Source organism: Nestor notabilis, unplaced genomic scaffold, assembly GCF_000696875.1.
Source record: "Nestor notabilis isolate BGI_N333 unplaced genomic scaffold, ASM69687v1 scaffold8535, whole genome shotgun sequence".
In the NCBI taxonomy this organism is placed as follows: Eukaryota; Metazoa; Chordata; class Aves; order Psittaciformes; family Psittacidae; genus Nestor; species Nestor notabilis.
In genome coordinates, this window is record NW_009927821.1 from 17196 (window position 1) to 36511 (window position 19316).

General features: G+C 44.2%; 1 protein-coding gene across 1 annotated transcript in view; it reads right to left on the minus strand.

Moving 5' to 3' along the window:
* Positions 1 to 393: 393 nt before the first annotated feature.
* The window catches only part of HEG1 (heart development protein with EGF-like domains 1), a 20887-nt gene continuing 1964 nt past the window's right edge, over positions 394 to 19316 (minus strand). The window contains exons 2-10 of the mRNA XM_010014231.1: positions 14562 to 14656; positions 13239 to 13297; positions 12586 to 12746; positions 10149 to 10283; positions 4527 to 4569; positions 4382 to 4419; positions 3698 to 3785; positions 2172 to 2346; positions 394 to 543 (exon numbers count right to left, since the gene is read on the minus strand). Coding sequence (XP_010012533.1) covers positions 394 to 543; positions 2172 to 2346; positions 3698 to 3785; positions 4382 to 4419; positions 4527 to 4569; positions 10149 to 10283; positions 12586 to 12746; positions 13239 to 13297; positions 14562 to 14656 — 944 coding nt within the window. The remainder of the gene's footprint in view (positions 544 to 2171; positions 2347 to 3697; positions 3786 to 4381; positions 4420 to 4526; positions 4570 to 10148; positions 10284 to 12585; positions 12747 to 13238; positions 13298 to 14561; positions 14657 to 19316) is intronic.

Below are 19316 nucleotides of genomic sequence, written 5' to 3' on the forward strand. Positions count from 1 at the left end.
AACAAGATCTGTAAACAAAACACTCCTTAGTGGTATTCAGTGAAGAGTGCTAGGCACAGTTCATCTGCCTATACTGATCCATGCTTGCCATGTAGCGTAAAGTGAGTGAAGAAGCAGCACAGAACAAATCTGGAGTACATGTGTTAACTTCCACCTGGGTCTTTTAGTGATGTGCACCTTGAGCCATTCCCTCCTCCTCCTGCTGCTTCCTTCTGCTGCTTAATGAGTGCAACCATTCCTCAGGGCAGCAATGCTCGGCATGAAATTCAGAGCCCTTCCTGTTAAATGGGAAGAGTAAGACTGATGTGGGCTGAACTGCCCAGGAGACAGATTGTACCTGGGGATTGAGTGCCACAGAACTGTGTCAATCTTCCACTCCCTTTCCATTCCCTGCTAAAAATAGTCTCTTCTTCTGGTTTCATCACTAATGAAGGATGGATTGTATTGACCAGGGTAGATGCATGAATGTCGAGATCCAGGCAAACCAGTGAAGGGAGGATAAAGTCCGTTTCTTTCCAGTTCAGGATTTCTCAGTCCAGTTGGCTGTATTAGGAGAAAAATGAAACAAGAAGGGTCTTATTCACACTCTCAAATTCTCCTTCAGACACAGCCTTGCCGTGTTTCCCAGCAGTTATTTGAGTAGCTAGAAGGAACAACGCGATCACTAAAGACCTCTATAACCTAGAATGATTTTTAATGTGAGAGCTGAGCATTGCCTGAATGAGTTATTCTGATGCAATCTAGATTCAACACCTTGCCAATTAGCAGATTTGAAGTTTACCTGACTCCACCAAACACAGTCTAAGTGCACAGTTTATTTTTAATCCAAGAGAATTGTGCTGATGAGGTCAGATATTGAAACAACTCACCAAAAGGATATTCTCCCAGAGCAATCCCTAAAGGAAACACTTCTAGAAAATCAAAGTTAGTTGTCTGCTTTGAGCATTACCTGGGAGCACTTCTCTCCCCACTAAGCATAGATACCTACTCTCCCAACACAGAGGCTTGGATTATACGTCAAATAGAAAGTGATCTGACCTTCCTTTCTCTTCCCTTCTCTTACTTAAGTAAATCTCCTGGGGACACTTGGTTGAGGAACTTTGATGTCTAAGACCAAGACTGTACAATCATTTCACCCAGTAAATAACATTAAACCAGCTGGTTTGATCTTATACTGAAAAGATCCATGCAAAGCCCTGATTACCTACCATGTTCTGAAAAGCTCCTCTTTCTAGTCGCCAGCAAAATAAAAGTCTTAAAAAATGTTTAAGAAATGCATTTACATTTCCAAATCTCCCATTCTTACTGGAATCAGGAAGGAGGATTATTTCCCTTTATGCTGTGCAATCCAGTAAACTTGTTTACTGGAAAACTTAAAATATAAGCCAGAAAAAAGGTATTGCTTGCCACTTTCTACTCTGGAAAGCAGAAGTCCAGAATGTGTTACTTGGCTGAAATCCTGCAACCTTCACTCACATGAGTAACCCACACACACCTTAAGTACATCCAGTATGTTGCTGGAAAATAGTGACATATGATATACCAGCGTCACAGCTCTGAATACAGACATTAGCAGATGGTATCAACTATGACAGCAGGTCTTGTGCTTCTGATTTTCTGTGCCCTACACAGCCTATTACTCCTCCACTACTTCTTCCCTGCCACTTCAGAGCCTGAAGGGATGCTCCTTAAGCACCTTTCCTACTGCAGGAAGTGGTCTGTACCCTGGAGAAAGGAAAAATGGAAGAAAAGAGGGGTCCTCAGTGACCAGCATCTTCCCTTATTGGGATGAAGTCCCCCAGGCAGAGGTCTCAACTTTCCAGCATCATCAGTGAGGGTGGATGGGAAAAAACTACCCTCAAAGATACCTAGCAGTCTGCCCAAAACCTTTAACTGTCTTTCTCTACTCTAGGATTGGGCTTTTGGAGCACCTAACAAAATGTTCCTAGACATTTCCCTAGCACACTTCCTAATGGCATCTCTTTGTGCTATTCACCACATGTAATAGCTAGAGCCCACAGGACTCCCAATGCCTTGCTGTCTATGCAAGTCATTTGTTTTGCTCTTTTTTTTTTTTTTTTCAGGAAAGGGATCTGTACATCAAAAAATAAAGGAATGTGTCTTTGCTGTGTCAGGCACAAAGGGTTTATAGTTAAGCTATTTTTTTATACCGAATAATATACATCTGTCATCTGCAACAGGTTCTTGGTGCTCCCATTCTCCTGCATCTCGATGGTCTCTCTGCCCCACTCCTGTGCCCGGGGATTCTTCGGATATTCAGCATACGGTGACATCTGGAAATCCCCACTCTTGAAAATGAGTTTACTTATGTCATTTTTATTCTTCCTGTTTACAAAAGAATGAAGGAAAGTGAAAACATACAACTTATGCTCCTATCTTGCATGCTTTTTTGACGTGATCTCAGAAGATTTACTTCTGTAATAAGCCTTGATTGGGAACAAAGATCACTTCAGAAGGGCTGTAGTCCAATCTTTTGTTCCGAGGCAAAATTAGGTATGAGGTCAGATTGTGCTACTCAGGGCATTATCTGGTGGGATGAAATCTCCAAGGATGGAGATGGCATAACCTCTCTGAGCAAGCTGTTTTACTGCTTTACTGTCCTCTTGGTGAAAAAGTTTTTCCCTCATTCAGTCTGAACTTCTCCTGCTGCCTGTTGTCTACTAAAAATGAGTGTGTTCGCCTGAGACAATGAAAAAGTCATGGAAATCTAGGAAGAAAGAAAAAATGGAAGCCCCATGCTGTTCAAGTCTTCAAGTGCTCAAGTATAGCACTTCTAGGCACTATGTTAATTCCTAAGAAGGAAGACCTAAATGGGGCTGGTCTGAATGACACCAAATGCCCCTAACATGACTACCATCAACACTTCCAGTTCAAATCAGAGCATCCTCCAGGAAGTCACATAACCTGCCAAAAGCCAGGACTCATGAGAAGATCAATCCATCCCTGCAGAGATCTGGCCATCACACCCTCCTGGATGAGGCTTGCTGGTCACCCTGGCTCAAAACACAAGGGAACAAGCACACACCACTGTGCCAACCAATTCACCGCCACATCTGTGTTACTGATTTGGGGCTGGAACGTGAGGGAGAGGGTGTTACTGCAAGGAAGCCCTTTTCCTGGTATATAAATCATGAAGCAGAGCTTTCTTGGCAAGCACATCTTGCTTCTAGTCCGGATCAACCTGCTGGTGTGAGAACTTCATGTGTACATGCATGTGTGTGTCTGAGAGGGAGACACACAGAGTGAGAGCACATGCAGGACTTGTCCATAAAGGAAAATGAGAATAGCCTTAAATACACTCAAACACCACTTCAGCAATAGCCAGTAACCCCTCCTGTTGTCTAAACTTCTCTTTTCTACTTAGCTTGCATTTTTGGAGACATAGCTGCCTTACAGCTGTGAGTGGGAAGGACTCTTTTGACTCTCCATCCTTAGACAACATGACTGTCAGGCACATGCTTAAGAGACACCCAGTTCAATTTTTTTAGCCTGATTGGTGGAGAAAAGAAATATATGCTCTAAATGAAAGCACAGTGCAATACTTCAGTGTCTGATTAATCCGCTTGCTTAGCTATCCTATGTTTTGGTCCATCAGGATTCACGTGTAGAGCACTAAGTGTGGTGTAACCCACTGAGAGGATGCCACGAATGAGCCAGGGCTGGTGGTGGTACCTACCGGCAGCAGGTGACAATCAGTGCTATGCCCATGATAAGCAGAAGTCCCCCTCCTGCAGCTGCGATCACCACGGTGATGAGCTGATATGCTGCAGATGGAAAAGACAGAGACTCACTCAGAAACAGCAATGTAGCTGTAAATTCTAATGTAAACATACCCACAGTCCTCATGCAAAGGGACTAACTGTTTATTTCCCATCTTCCCACCCTCTATAAGCAATATTGCCTTAGATTTTCAAGTGAAATGGATGGAGCTGGAGATCTCCTGCTAAAGGAAGAATAAGTTCTTGTTTTCCTAGGGGACAGATTGCCTTTACTGATAGATCAGAATAATTCAAATGATATTTCGTGGATTAATCTCTGAATATCAAGAAGGGGGTTAGACTAGATGACCTTTGAAAGTCCCTTCCAACCCAAACTATTCTATGATTCTAAGAGTGCCCTCTATATGTGCTATCATGACAGAGTATCCAGAGAAAAGTAGATCTTCCCTTAGGAGATAACACTGACAACTTTGACAAAGAAGGTCAATAAAATAATTCTCAGCAGAAAGTGAAGAAACAAAAACCCTGACAAGAGTAGTGTGTACCTACTGCATTTTAGACACAGTCATTTGCAATTACTTGCTTCAAAGCTCCCATTTCTGACACTGCAGAAATTAAAAGAAACAAAAATTGGTACTTACGGTTTCCACAGTTGAATCCACCTAAGCCAAATGGGCAGCTGGTAACAGAAAACAACAGGGAGTTTCAGTGGCTTAGTTGTGACAACAGGTCACCAAAGCAATATTCAAAAGGACGTAGGCTAGGAGCAGGGAACAGCCACCATACCTCACACAGGTCTCATTTTCCAGCTTATATCCATCTTCACAGGCTAAAAACAGAAGAGAGAAGGGCCATGAGCACCACGTAGTGGTGCAGAGAAGGCATTTCTCGCCGCTGCTTCCCACGTCAGCCTCACCCCAAACAACCCTGGGACTGACAAGCCGGTCTGCGCTGCTGGCACAGCAGGAACGCGAACGCACACTCTCAGGTGATGCAATATTTCCTCTGGTTTGTGCAAAACACCGTGCACTCAAATTCACCTCCCACTGGCTTTGGCAGGACTATTGCAGGGCTTCCCGGCAGAGCTAGCCCAGAGCCTGGCTCAGGGCCGGCAGCAGGTAACATAACTACCAGCAGAACCCGTTCTTGCCCAAATGGAAACCCATTGCCCACTTGTACCGTTTCTCAGAAAAGAGCAGCATAAAATACCTGCAAGTTCCTCCAGTTTTTGTTTTGAAACCTTATTTAAACAGCACTATTTTAGCACTGATACATGTTACGAATTGATTTTAAACATTAGCATTGGAACAAAATGTTATGCAAACACAGTTGGGGTAACCTGAAGTGGTACGTTATGTTTGCCTTAGGCCACCTTTTTTTCCTGTTGTTCAAATTTGCAGCTAAAACAAATTTGGAAATATAGTATTTTACTACAGAATGGAAACTAAATGTACTAGGTCTAAATAAGCCCGAAAACTGCTATGTACAAAATGTTAGTGAAAAACTAAAACCATGACTTCAAAATAAAATCATTTCTGTGCTTACAGACAGCTATCTCATCACCTGAATTATGTGAGAAAAGTATGCTACTCTTCTGAGGAACACCAAAGGTGGTGATAACATTGGGCATACAATTAAAAGTTTTAAATTACTGATAAGATCACCATTTTTCTCAGTAATAGTCCCTCCAGGACTCCTGCAGATCTGCTGACTTTGACAGAGGAAGGAGGCAGTGGTCACTCTAAGTACTCCATACCGAGTAGGAATGACACAGAGTCACTTTGGGTAGAGAGCTAGCACATGCAGCAGCCCTTGGGGTCTGCAAGATATTACCCAAGCATCTGGGAAAGCTCTGCAGCACACTCCACAGGGAATAAAACCAGATCGTTAACTGAAAACACAAATGCTCATGGATTTTTTTCCCCCTCGAACATGATAAGCTTAAAACTGGTGAGGCGGCAGGTTTCACACTACCTTCCCTCTGCCTTGCTCTCTAACTGTAGGAATAACCCACAGACAAATGCTCAGGCACTGTCTAACCCAGCAAGTGTGAGGAAATCTGTGGGGAGAAGAAGGAAGAAGGGGCTTCCAGCAGAGCTCCCAGCTAAGCGGCGGCAAAGCCCTCTCCTCCTCTGCTGCTCCCAAAAGCACACCAAATGCCTTTCCACCTCTGGCACACCCAGAAACTGTATTTTCAGAAACACTTGGCACAGAAGGGGATGAAGGAAGAAAAGGACAAACGTGCAACATTGTCCATTAGGATGGGCTGGCAATATCATAGTAAGCCAAGAGAGAGCACTAGTATCCTAGCTGGATTCAGAAGTTTATGGTACTTCCAGCACCAATGAGAAGTGATATTGATGCCAGCAGGGAGCAATGTGACTGTGACCTCCCCTCATAATACAGGTCACAGAACTTCCCTAAATTTAATTCCAGTTTCAAACGAAATAGTTGAACTGGAGCTACATTTTAGAGAACCGTCCAAGATTGATTCTAATATTTTCAGTGACAGACAATCAACCACAACCCTGGGTCAGATACTCATAAAGTTAATTTCCTCAGCCATTAAAAACATTCACCTTCTTTCTGGTCTGAATTATACCAGTGTCAAATTCCAGCCTTTGGATGTTTACATGCTAGATTGGAAAAGGTTACATGATCACATTTCTCCTCCTCACCATCAAATCACTCCTTTAATAAAGCCAAGTACACTGAGATCTCTGAGTCTCCCTAGTTATTGCAGCTTTTCTCTGAATGCTCCCAGCTTTTCTTGGACCTTTTGATTTCTGATTCCCAGAAATAGATGTTGCAAGACCAAGGATAACAAAACTTCCCCTCTTCTGCTTGTCTGTGCCCCCTAAAATGCCCTCAGAGACCATACTGGCCTTAAAGCCAGAACTGGGGACCTCTTCTTTACCCGCCAGGCCTCCTTTGCAGCTCTGTCCCAGTCTCTGCTTTCCAGGAGACACAACCCACAGTGTGCCTGGCACTCTGCTCTTGGATGCCTTGCCTTGCTTGCAGTCATACTGAAATACTGTTTGCCTATACACCATTTACTAAGTGTCTCATGTCACTCATGGTGTGGGGACACAGATGAGTGATGAATTCACATCATGAATATGACTGCTCTAGTCCCAGACTTCGCATAGCAACTGACACCAACAATGATGGGGGTTGATGTCCATGGTAAGCTGGTCTTGTACCCCTTTCTCTCCCCCCTACTTCTCCACTACCTCTTTCACTCCATATATTCCCCCAGAGCTGGGGATGTGGAGGGTAAGGCTCTTTATATAGCCCTCTGCTGCATCTCATCATGATACTTTTTGCACTGGATTTATTTTTCTCTCTCTAAGACAGTTTCTTTGAAGTCAAGAAAGAGTTAAGACCTTCAGTCAACAGACAACCAGGGCGAGAGTAGCAAATCCCAAAGGATCTTTGCCTAGCTCATTCATAATATGGAGGCATTAGAAAAATGAGACTGGAAGGGTTGCTCCTTTCACTTGCTAACAAAAGCAGACCAAAACCATTATGGATCAAATGTTCTATCAAAGTGAGCCACAAGATCAGGCAATAATGAAATCTACAGTGAAGGGGAGGGAGGCATCACCTCAACAGCTCAGTGGAGTTGCCTTCTCTAACGAGCGCAGCAGCCCCATGCTCCCCAGCCCCAGCCTACTGCTTGTGTGTTGGGAAGGCCTGGAGGAGCCTGCAGGTAGATGCTGGAGCCCAGACTAATCTCTCCCACTCAGCCCTATCCCAGTAATGTGTGTAAGGCACATGCACCTTGAGCGGCCTCAAAGTTGGAGTTGTGCTTTAGGCAAGCACAGCCCTGGGTGCCCATGGGCACACAGCTCCAGGCCAGGAGGCTATAGGGGCAGTAAAGAGGAAAAGCAAGATCCTGAAGGTGCATATCTCTGTCTTACTTAAATACTTAGTGCTTATATCTCTTCCTCTCCTCACCCTGCCTTTTCCTGCCACTTTGCTTTCTCCTCTGGCATCTTTCCTGCTCCCTTGAACATGCTCCCAGGAGAGCTCACACTGTCACACTCACTCGGAAAGCTTTCAAACATGAGCAGGGAATGGAGGAAAGGTTTAAGTGTCAGGGGTCAAGCAAAAGTATTGAGTTGGGGTTTTTTATTCTGGATTCCTTTGCCTTCCCGAAGAGACTCAAGGGTCTCTTTGGAAACCTGCTTTGCTGCTCCTTCTTCATTTCAGTAACACTCATGCAATTAAAAATAGCATGCTGTTTGAAAAGATGGCACATTGGGTTTGCCGCTCTGTTTCTAAAACAGCCCTGAAGACACCAAGAAGGTTGAAAATCAGCAATGACCCAGAGGCAGACAAACTGCACACCAAAAGGTACCACAGCCAATGTGTAGCTCAGAGACCCAACTTTTCCTTGGTCCAAGGGGTGGTTTTTCAAGCACGCCCCAGGGGACAGCCACTGCAAGGCAGCACAGAACAATCTCTGAAGGTCAAGGCAGCTGATCCCCCATGCCCCAGCACCTCTCCCAGCCGCACTTGCCTTCCCACGGGGGAGACCGGACAGGGTAGCACAATAGCCATTTCCCTCTTTGCAAATACTATAACTGGAGTTACTGTGCCACATTTTCATGACCCACAATGAGGGTCAGATGCTCAGGAGACCTCAGTTCCTGTTTAGTCATTAAGAGGGCAGAGATTTTCAAAGAGGCTTGCATACTGTATGCTATATTTATCAGAAAATAGACCTAAATACCAAATGAGTGCCATAGCTTGGCTTTTGAAAAAGCCTTTAAAAATCTCAATCACATGGTTTACCCAGATTGGAACAAAGTGATGCTGGAAATCTGATAAATTGCCAGAGCATGGCATGATGCAGTTAGTGCTACCCTCACACTGCTGCAGCCTAAATCCTGCATCAGCCCTGTCCCTCAGACACTCTCAAGCTGGTTAATAAGATGTTTCCTACTGACAGCATTGAGCTGAAGGTGGAATTGAGGCCCCGCTATGTGCAGGTAGAGGGGGTTTTATATTTTGCACAACAAACAAGATCACTAAGTAGGGAGTAACCACATGTTACAAGATGTTAGATCTCTTACCCCTCTGCAACCATCACATCTGAGTGCCTCACAGCCTTTCAGATATTTACCTTCACCAACACTCCTTGACAAGAGACACAGACAAGAAAAATGGAGTAACTTGACCTTGGATCCCTACTGTGGATAATGGGGCAAGAACTGGGCAAAGCCTACCAGGTTTCAGCTCAGCTCCCCACTCACTATGTAAGCTATTCTCTGCCACTCAGGGATCAATGGAGATGGTCAGTATTTCCTAATAGAAATCCTTCCCCCAACATACAAGATGAAGGGAAGGAATTAAAACACAAAGGAGAAAGATTTTGGCTAGAGCCCATAGAGAAGGGCACCATGACCTGGAATCCATCTCCATGATGTCCATACCTGCAGCCCATGAGTTATTTCCAGGCATATTTTTTTAACTCTCTGATCAGATTTGGAATCAATAAAGCATCTCCTTCTATTTCAACAGCAACCCAGCAGAAACTGCCAGAAGCTGGAATAGGTTGTCCAAGGAAGCTGTGAATGCTCCAACCCTGGAGGTGTTCAAGGCCAGGTTGGACAGAGCCTTGGGCGACATAGTTTAGTGTGTGGTGTCCCTGCTCATGGCAGGGGGATTGGAACTAGATGATCTTAAGGTCCTTTCCAACCCTAACTATTCTATGATTCTATGATTCTATAACCACTACTGCAATTCTTATTGATATGTCATCAGAAAACTGCATTTCTTAAGAAGCTCTACAGTAACTGCTGGAACTAGGGATGGACACCCTGCTCCCACAGAAGTCATCTTGACCATCGGCACATAGACAAAGACCTTGTTTAAAATACAGAAAAACTAGATTTCATTATCTGAGGAGTAGCTAAAGAATAATATAGTCCTTAAGCTTAAAAATTCTATTTGGAACCCAGCTGAAAAATAAATTAGTAATTTTCAGGTACTTATTTTTAAAATATTGAAGATGTCTTAATATAGGCTTTTGAGCTTAAAGCACTTCTGCTAAGTTCACTGAGAGTTCAGACAAAATCAAAACAAGCAGAGACGCACATCATCTCTGTTCTGTGCCACTGAACTGAAGCCCAAAGCAGTCAGGCCCCTTTCTCCCTCTTCTCAATCACTGTGATTCACAGCATGCTCCAGAAAGAGATAATATTATTCCTAGAGAGAGACTGTATCTTCAGCATCTGCTGAAAAGTCCCCTAACTAAATAAAAGAAATTTGAGCTGCTAATATTTATTCATAATATTGAGCTTCTTGCCTGCGTAGCGATACACACATGCATACTCATTTCTACTGGAACAAAAAGTTTAAGCAAAATTCAGGCAAAACACACTACAGAAAGAGCCATACCTCTGCAGGAGTGGTCCATCTTGTTGTATTTGAAGTACCCACTTTTGCACTGGCAGAGCGCGATTCCATCAAAGTCGGTGCATTCAGAAGTTTCCTTGTCACATTCAGGGTCTTTCTGCTTGCACAAGCTGCCAACTGTCGGGAAGAGGCAGCCAACATCAGCGTGGTTCTCTCTAAACCCACTGTTACACACATGTGCTTTCCTGGGCATCACATTCAGCTGCTTTAATCTTCTTTCTTTTTTTTTCTTTTAAATAGTATTTGTGACACTAGGAGACAGTCAACATGACTCTGTGCCAAATTTTCTTGCATATCTACCGTCATTTGTATGGGCAAATAGAAGGAGAGTATAATAGATGTTTCAGCTTGGAGGCAGAAGGGGAAATGAAAAAGAAAGATTTGGTTTGGCTCAAGCTGAAACACATTCACCCCCTGAGATAGTTCAACAAATCAATTTTTAAGCTTATATCAAGTAAAACATTTTGCTAAGCCCAAAGCAATTTTTTTTCCATTTCAATATTAAACGCTGGATTTTTTCATTTTTCAAACAAAGAATTTGTCCTTTCATTTACATTACTTCGAAGCAGTGCTTTACTTTAGAAAGTCAGATTTGTTACAATGAGCACTCAGCAAAATCGTGGGTAACTGACGGAAACTGTGTCACAAAGTTTGCATTTTTTACTGGGAGGTCAGACTAAATGGAATGAAGAAACAAAAAAACAGCCATGAGAAATAGGATTTTATGGAATACGCGTCACTCATTTGGCCCTCACCTTTTATAAACCTCTCCCTGCTAGATCCATCATATTCTTTTTAATCTGACATCTTTTCTTGTAAGCACTTACACAAGTACATAATTTGTTTCTTATTCTGCTTATTTCAAGTTAAAAGTAGACTTTACCAGAAGCATTGTAATCAGAGGTAGTGGCTAGATACAATCTGAGAGGATCTACCAAACTAATGTAATTCAATCCATGATGGAGTGTGGCTTTAAGACATGGCATGTTAAAATAAAAGCACACTCTAGATTTCTCATCTTCATGTTTGTTTTGCCAAAATAATCTGTGGGGTTTCCTACTACACCCAGGCTAAGTGGTGCTGCTTTCTATCCTCAAAGCCTCAAACCCTGAAGTCACAGAGCTCCATGCACAGAATTTTTGTTGCAGTAGCCCATCTTCCAAGGGTGCTCACTCCCTGCATCTGGCTGATACCTCTCACAGCTAAATCTCCTCTGTTGCTCCCTCAGAAAGCAAGGACCAGGAGGTACAATGGGGTCCACCTAGAGAAGGTCCTGCACAACACTCACAGAATCATAGGATTAGCTAGGTTGGAAAAGACATTTAAGATCAAGTCCAACTGTTACCCTGGGACTGCCAAGTCCTCCACTAAACCGTATCACTGAGGGCCTCATCTGTATGTTATTTGAACGCTTCCAGTGATGGTGATTCCACCACTTCCCTGGGCAGCCTGTTCCAATGCCTGATCACCCTCTCAGTGAAGAAATTGTTCCTAATATCCAATCTAAACCTGCCCTGGAGCAGCTTGATGCTGTTTCCTCTTGTTACTTGGGAGAAGACCAGTCACCTCCTCTCTCCATTCTCCTTTCAGGTAGTTGAAGAGAGTGATAAGGTTCCCCCTGAGCCTTCTCTTCTCCAGACTAAACAACCCCAGTTCCCTCAGCTGTTCTTCATAAGACTTGTGCTCCAGATCCTTCACCAGATTTGTTTCCCTTCTCTGGACCGTCTCCAGCAACTCAACATCTCTCCTGTAGTGAGGGGCCCAGAACTGAACACAGTATTCAAGATGCAGCCTCACCAGTCCTGAGTACAGGAGGATTATGACTTCTCTAGGCCTGCTGGCCACACTGTTTCTGACAACACTGATGTGTTCTCCAGTTCTCTGTGCCGCACTCACATTCCCCTTTGGCAAGTAGAGGATTTGGTAACAAAAATCAAAAGCTCTTAATTGTGAGCCAACTTTAGACCCTGCATCACTGAAATTAGATAGGCAGGAGAGTGAAGCTCCCCACATATCCTCCAGTAGTTCTAATCAACTTCACTGGGGTGGTTTGTCTCTTGACTTTCACACTGTTTCCCTGCTCCCAGCTGCATGGGTGGAATTAAGACTTATGGTTTTTGATCTGGCCAGGGCCCAGTGTCATATCCCGGAGATGAAAGGCTGCCCTACAATGCCTCTAAACCTGTGCTGTGTGATGTTTTCGCAGAGAAGCAGATTTCGCACACGTGTGGCAAAGATAAGGCTCAATATCTACATCCCTTTTGTACTGAGAGGCTCTTAAGATGACTCCCATTTAAATAAGATAAAAAAAGATTCAGAGGGTTTTTTCCAAATGCCAAAATCTTTCCCTTCATTATAGAAGAAGTCAAATAAAACATACCTTTCCCCTCCCACCACAGTCCCTCCAGATACTATTTACCTCTGTGGAGTGGTTTCAGGCTGGAGATGAACTGGCAGACTTCGGTAGAGGATTTGCAAGCTCGAATGTAGCTTTTCACACTGCTGACGACATCGTAAAGAGTCACGTTGGATGCTAAAGAGAACGTGGATTGCACTGAAACATGCACAAAATTTGTCTCCCTAACAGAAAACAAAATAAAACAGCCCTGAGTACCACAGGTCAGTCTGATGTCATTATTAGCACCTTATACATAGGACTCTTATTAATGCATATTATACACAGGCATAAGCAAGCGATGCTTATCACAGACACAATACTGCATATATACTGAAATACATACTGCATACGTACTGTGTTGTAACAGACTTTAGAAACAGGACAAACTTAAATACAGAGAGGTAAATTTGGGGCTGGAAAGGGTGCTGGTAGCCCATTTTGAAACCAGCCATAAATACCTCCAGGCAGCTCACAGGCCCATCCCCAGGCCACTCAGGCCAGGAGCGGGTACCAGGAGAGCCAGGCAAGGTGATCAGGCATTTTCCATGCCCTGACTACTGCCAGGCCAGATTGTATCAAGACCAGCACTGACTCGAAATGGAGAATGTGGATCTCAAGTTGAACATCCTGAATGCTTGAGTTTCTCATTCTTCCCCTGGTAGCTTTAGCCTTACCTAGTTGCCTTAACTGTGGAGTGGTGGTACCCTGGTAAGCCGGACAGTGACGCATCAAGCTGCAAGGAAGGAGAGAGCAGCTGTTAGTGGCCATAGGAATGAGGAGGGATTTAGCCCAGTGGGACACAGCACAGGATAGTCCTTCTGGGTCACCAACACCAGCAAGGGGTCTCTGAGCATCCAAGCAGTTCATCTACTCAGTAAGAAAAATGCACCATCCTGTTGCCAAAGGATGGCTGAATTCACCATTATGCAGCCTTGGACAGGAACAAAGGCTTGGGGATTTTGACATGAGCATCTGCCTGGGGCCCCACTATACAATGACTGCAGAGGCTGAGGATGAGCCAAAAGCTAGTGGGGAGAAAGCCCTGTGTGAGGCCAAGCTCCAAGCAGCACCCTCAGAGACTGCACATCTTCCAAGAAGCCTCCCTTCCCCTGGATCCATGTGGCCACTTGTTTTCACTCTCCAGCACAAGCTAGGCAGGCAGCATCAAGGCAACTCACCTCATCTCCCCCTTCCTTTGGTGGGATCTCCAAATCACCTACTCCAAAAAGAGCTGGCATGAATTGCAGCCAACCCAGCAACTGCTAACACGACAAGTTCATGCATGCAATGATGTGGCTAAAAAATGAACAGAGATGTACCTATCTGCAGCCCAGGGTTCTTTTTGGAGCAACTGATGGCACAGCATACGGGGAATCAATAGCTCACCCACCACTTGCTCTTAACTGAAGACCACATGGTTGAGATAGCATGGCTGGGAACTCCAGATAGAGGAAGGCACATTTGGGTGGGTGCTGCTGCTGAGTTTCATCCCATGGGGCTTAGCTGAAAGCAAGGTGGCACCAGCTGCAGTCCAACCTGCCCCACTACCTGTGAGATACACTGATGAACAATGAAGCCCAGAGTTACTGTTTTAATGTTTGACCTTGGAGGAGCACTAATGTCATTTCAAGGTCTGGAAAAGGCAGTGCAGTCAGCAGGCACTAGGAGAGGATGTAGGCTACAGAAGCATGAACTCAGCCACACCACTTCACAAAAAAGGCTTCAGAATTTTCTGGGCAGATATGTTGTCTTAAGCCCCGTAGGAGTCAGATCTCTCTACTGCTGTTTTGACAGCCAGAGCAGAACAGGGGAGAGAAGCGTGATGGGGTTTAAAAGCGTGCATCTCGCCAGTCCTACTAGCACCAGACCAGGGTGATTCAATGATTAAAAAGGCTAAATCCATGCTACAGAGTCTCGTGGCTTCCCATGGCAACTGTAACAGGAGGGAAGGGGACCTGTCCCACCAGCATTGCCAAAGCCCTGGCAATGAGACTCACCATTGCCAGGATCTCACCCTCGACGTGGAGGAGCTCTGCATACTTCCCATGGGTAATATTAAGTTTCAGGGGAACCTGGCCGATAAATACTCTTACTAAAAAGGAGAATAAGACAAGTTAGTCAGAAAACACATCTCCATATCATGTGTAGCTGTGGTATCATCCACTTCACATGAGAGACTGTCTGCATGGAAAACCCCTTCACATAGTGGACAGAAAACTGATGGCTTACAGTCATTGCCCCAATAAAGCAAATTCCCAGCCTTGGGATTTTTCCCAAGGGTTACTGCAGTGTTCCCACATTGCCAGTCAAATTCCACTGCTCAGTGCTGTTCAGCCAGCATTTTGCTGCAGCATTCCCACATTTTATATAGAAACACAAATTAATTTAAAAGGACCCCTGAACGTAGAGAGAACTGGGCAAATTTAGCAACAAGACAGTTTCAGGTACCAAAGCTATTTACAATAATTTTGGGTAAATGTGTCAAATATCTTACCCCTCCCTGCAATGGAAAAAGAGCAAATCAGCAAGTCAAAATAAAGCACTGGAGAAAGGACATTTTCATTTTCTAAATTGTTGGGCAGAATGAGCAATGACATTTGAAAAGAGGTCCAAGAGATGCATTTTTCCATGCTTAGACTGATATTTGATTCATGACAGCAGAATGCAATAATCCGAGTTGTCCAGACTTGGAGAGATAATATCCCTAAATCTTGTATTAAGTGTCATGAGATACTCAGTGGAAATGAGAACTCAGAGCTCAGAAAAACAGAATACAGTTGCAGATAACATTATAAAGCCTCCAATTCTTCCACATTTTTTCTCATACACAGAGCCTATCTTCAGCACAAATTTTATATCAAACAGCTATAATGTAACAACCTTGGGTAAAAAAAGAGATGAGGATCACCTTCACAGTATTTATATAATCTGCCCATATCCCAGTTTAAGACATAATCAAAACAACTCTCTAAATTAGAAGATGACACATTCCAGCTCAAAGAAATGTTTCCAAACACCCTTAAGGGACACCTCACCATGTTTCCTTAGCAAAATTTCCATTCCTCTAATCCTTGCTGATTAAGGGTCAGAAGAAACTCTAGCAAAACAAATTCCCCTTTACAATGGGACATTGTAAATCCTTGAGATTGAGAGTCCTCTATTAGAAAGGAGGGGGTCAGAAGCTGAGTTCCAGCTAATAACTGCTGCATGAAAAATGCTAAAGGTAGGAAACAAGACCTTGATCTTACAAAGACTTTTCACGGCTGCTTAACGTTCTGCATATGGGTGATCCCACTGAAGCCGGGTTACACAATAGCTCAACTCACTTCACTCAAGCCAAGTGCCATCTCCAGGGTTTGCAGGGCTGGGACCTATGATAAGCTGCTGAACGCTTTCTGAGGGTTGTAAAACACATGAGAAACAGAAGGGGCACATCTGCCTTTAGTAACAAGCCTGAGCCCACCACTCTGTTGCTGTTTTTAAGAAAGCCTCAGCCATCACTGTGCCTGCTCCCTGGGGCAGCTCAACATGACAGCCATTAGACACTGCACTTGTATAAACAGTAAAAGGCTCTTGTTAAAACTGGTGGCTGGGAGGAACACTAAGCTCCTGAACTAGTATGAGCCTTGGCTAATTTATTTTAGAAGATTACAGATAATTATTTCCATCTTTTTCTTCCCTGGTTTTTCACTTTTGTTGTCTTACCTAAATTGCACTTTCCTTTTTCCAGCTCATAGCCAAGAGGACACTGACAGATATAGGAGCCATGGGTGTTGTTGCAGGTGGCCAGCGCAGGACAAGGGTTGGAAAGACATTTATCCACATCTACAAAAGCAGAAAAAAAACCCCAGGTTATAGTTACAGAATCACAAAAATTAACTGTTGGGCTAAAAAAGATCAAGTTGCTCCTCTTCTGTGACCCCTTTAGCATTATCAGATGCTTCATTGCATCATTTGCACTTACTGTTTATTCTGACAGAGCTTAATTATTCTGTTGGAGCTGAAAGGATAAACACAAACCACTTTCTCTTGAATATCCATTCAAAACCCTTTGGGATCCAGTGTTGATCCATGTTAATATGAACACCCAGCTTGTCTACCGCACTGCTCATCTGCAGATCTCAGAGTAGTTTCCAAAGACAAACAATACTACAGTTACAGATGGTGAGACAGTCAGAGATAGGCTTTGGACCATGGACTCCTTTATTGAAGTCGTGCCCTTTTCATCTAAGCCCTGTTTCTATGATCCAAAGCTAGTGCTTGAACACTGATGCAGTCTGTAGGTTACCCAGTAATGGTGGAAGCAGCCCTAGCTGGTGTCACCATCTTTACCAGGGCTGCAGTTTCCTCCATGCCAAGCTAGGGTGGTCACAGCAGCAATACCTGCCTGTGCCACCACTTGTAACACACTTCCTTCTTCGGGAGCAGACACCAACTAAGACATATGTAGTATCAGGGGATTAATGAATATAGTCTTAGATGCTTCATAGATTAACCAATTTAAACTGCAAATCTGGAGAAGATAGCCAATACTTCCCTTTGAAAAAAACCCATGTCCTGATCAAAAATGCTCATCTTGCTGTGCCTGTGACTTAAACAAGCACAAACCCACATCACACACACATGCAGGGGCAGACCATAGGCAGAACTGTAGACTTGTTGGCAACAAGGCACTATGAGATGAGCAAGACAGCTTACACCCCACTTGTAACTATTTTGTGGCTGCTAATGAGCACTGCAGCAGAGGCAGGAAGGATGGGCTTTGCAGTTAAAGCACAAAACATGAGAGCCAAACTCATGTGTGTATTTCTGACAGCACTTTGATCCCCATGGCATCACACAGGCCCTGCAGACCAGAGTCCTAAGCCAGCCTCTGCGTCAGGACACACTATTGGATGCAATCTGCATGTCTCAACTAGCCTGGCATGGCTACCCCAGCATCAGCAAGGAGGAGATTTGCTGCCTCTGATGTAAGCGCCAGAAATGAGTGGTCGTATTTTAAAACATTGACTTTCACTTTGCCATCCTTCAGTTTGTGCTTTGTACCACGGAGACCAGTGCAGCTTTTTTTTTTCATGATGGTGAGTGCCCACATAAAAAGCACTATGTCCAAGGCAGCAGAAGGCTCTTTTGCATTCTGGTAAGTGGCAAACCTCAGAGTAACTTGGCTAAAGTGTGAATCAGTTGGTAAAAAGGATACACTACCTGATTTTTTTAATAAAAAAATCCATTCCTCTACAGTGATTTTTTTTTTTCTTTTTTTTTTTCTTTTTTTTTTTTGCATGGAGCTGTAGCTATAATTAAAACCAATTAGCCTGATAAGTAACCTTTAAATACTTAATTATTGGATGGAATATATACCATTGCCAGCATTGCACTGAGATTAATGCAATTACTGCACACGATATTTTATGGTGGCATAAGGGCCAGGCTCCTGAACTTCAGACACACAACTGATTTCCACTCATATGAAACTTTGGTCAATGTATTTACTTGAGAAGATAAGGAGCCTGACAGCGGTTATAAATGATTGTAATAATACACTCAGCAAGACATAGCCCACCAGGAGAAGCAACAGGCCCTTGAGCAGGACATGATTTAGTGAGGTGGGAAGAAAATGAACATAGACCATAATAACAGAAGTTCCAACACAAATACCAGGTGCTGACCAACTGGCTTTTCTCATGAATAAAATAAATATTGATTGATATTGAGCAACATTGTCAACTGATCAAATATGAAATGCATCCTACGCTTACCTAGAAGGCCAGTCAGCTTTATTTTCTTAATGTTTTCAAATTTCAGCTTACCATTTCTAACAGAAATGTTCACCAGAATGCTCACCTTCTTCCAGAAGTTCAGCTTGATTGCTAAACCCTTAGCTTAAAAATACCAACATGGAGACTGAGTTCTTATCCTCAAACCCTGCTGACAACAGACTTGTCATATGTACATACATAACCTTTTGGAGACCCTTAAAGTGGGATCCAGGTGTTCCTGGCCCCCTTGTTCCTGGTGTCCCCACCACTGATGAGCACTGCTAGGCACATTACCTGTTGCCGGAGATGACATCCTCGGCCCAGGCGTGCTACCTGATAGAGGAACAGTGGTTGCTTTGGTAGGAGCCAAAGTAGTTGCAATGGTCACAGTAGTCTTGCTGGTTGGAGAGGCTTCAGAAGGACTCGTAACAGGGATGTCTCCCGCAGTGACTTTACCAGGCCTTGCAGTGGTGGGATCCACAGCTTCTGTGCTTTCACTGGTGGTATAGATGTGCTCAGTGGCAGCAGGTGTTTGAGCTCTGTGGTTTTTCATAGTGCTAGCATCACCTGGGGTTGGTGAGCGACTGGCCAGTGTAGTCAGCACAGGAGGTTTCACTGTGGTCACTACGGCTGCAGGGATGATGATGCTGTGGTTTGTGGCACTTGGTGCGGGAGTATGGGGTGCATCTGTCTGTCCAGGCTGTGGGGCATCGCTGGGTGTGGTGAGCAGCTGTGTTGCCTTCCCAAAGCTTCCCCCCTGGGCAGTGGTGACTCTCAGTGAGGTGGTCTCTGTTACTGTCGCGGGAGCAGAAACAGACACAATGTGTCCACCAAGCAGCTCCATAGGTGCCGTAGGGAGAAGAGACCCAACGGAGGTGAAGGCGGTGCTATCTTGGGGCTGATGCGTGACATTGTGCTTGTTGGTCTCTCTGTGCGAGCTCCCAGACACGGCAGCTGTGGAGGGCACCCGCCTCACCACAGTCGTAGCCACAG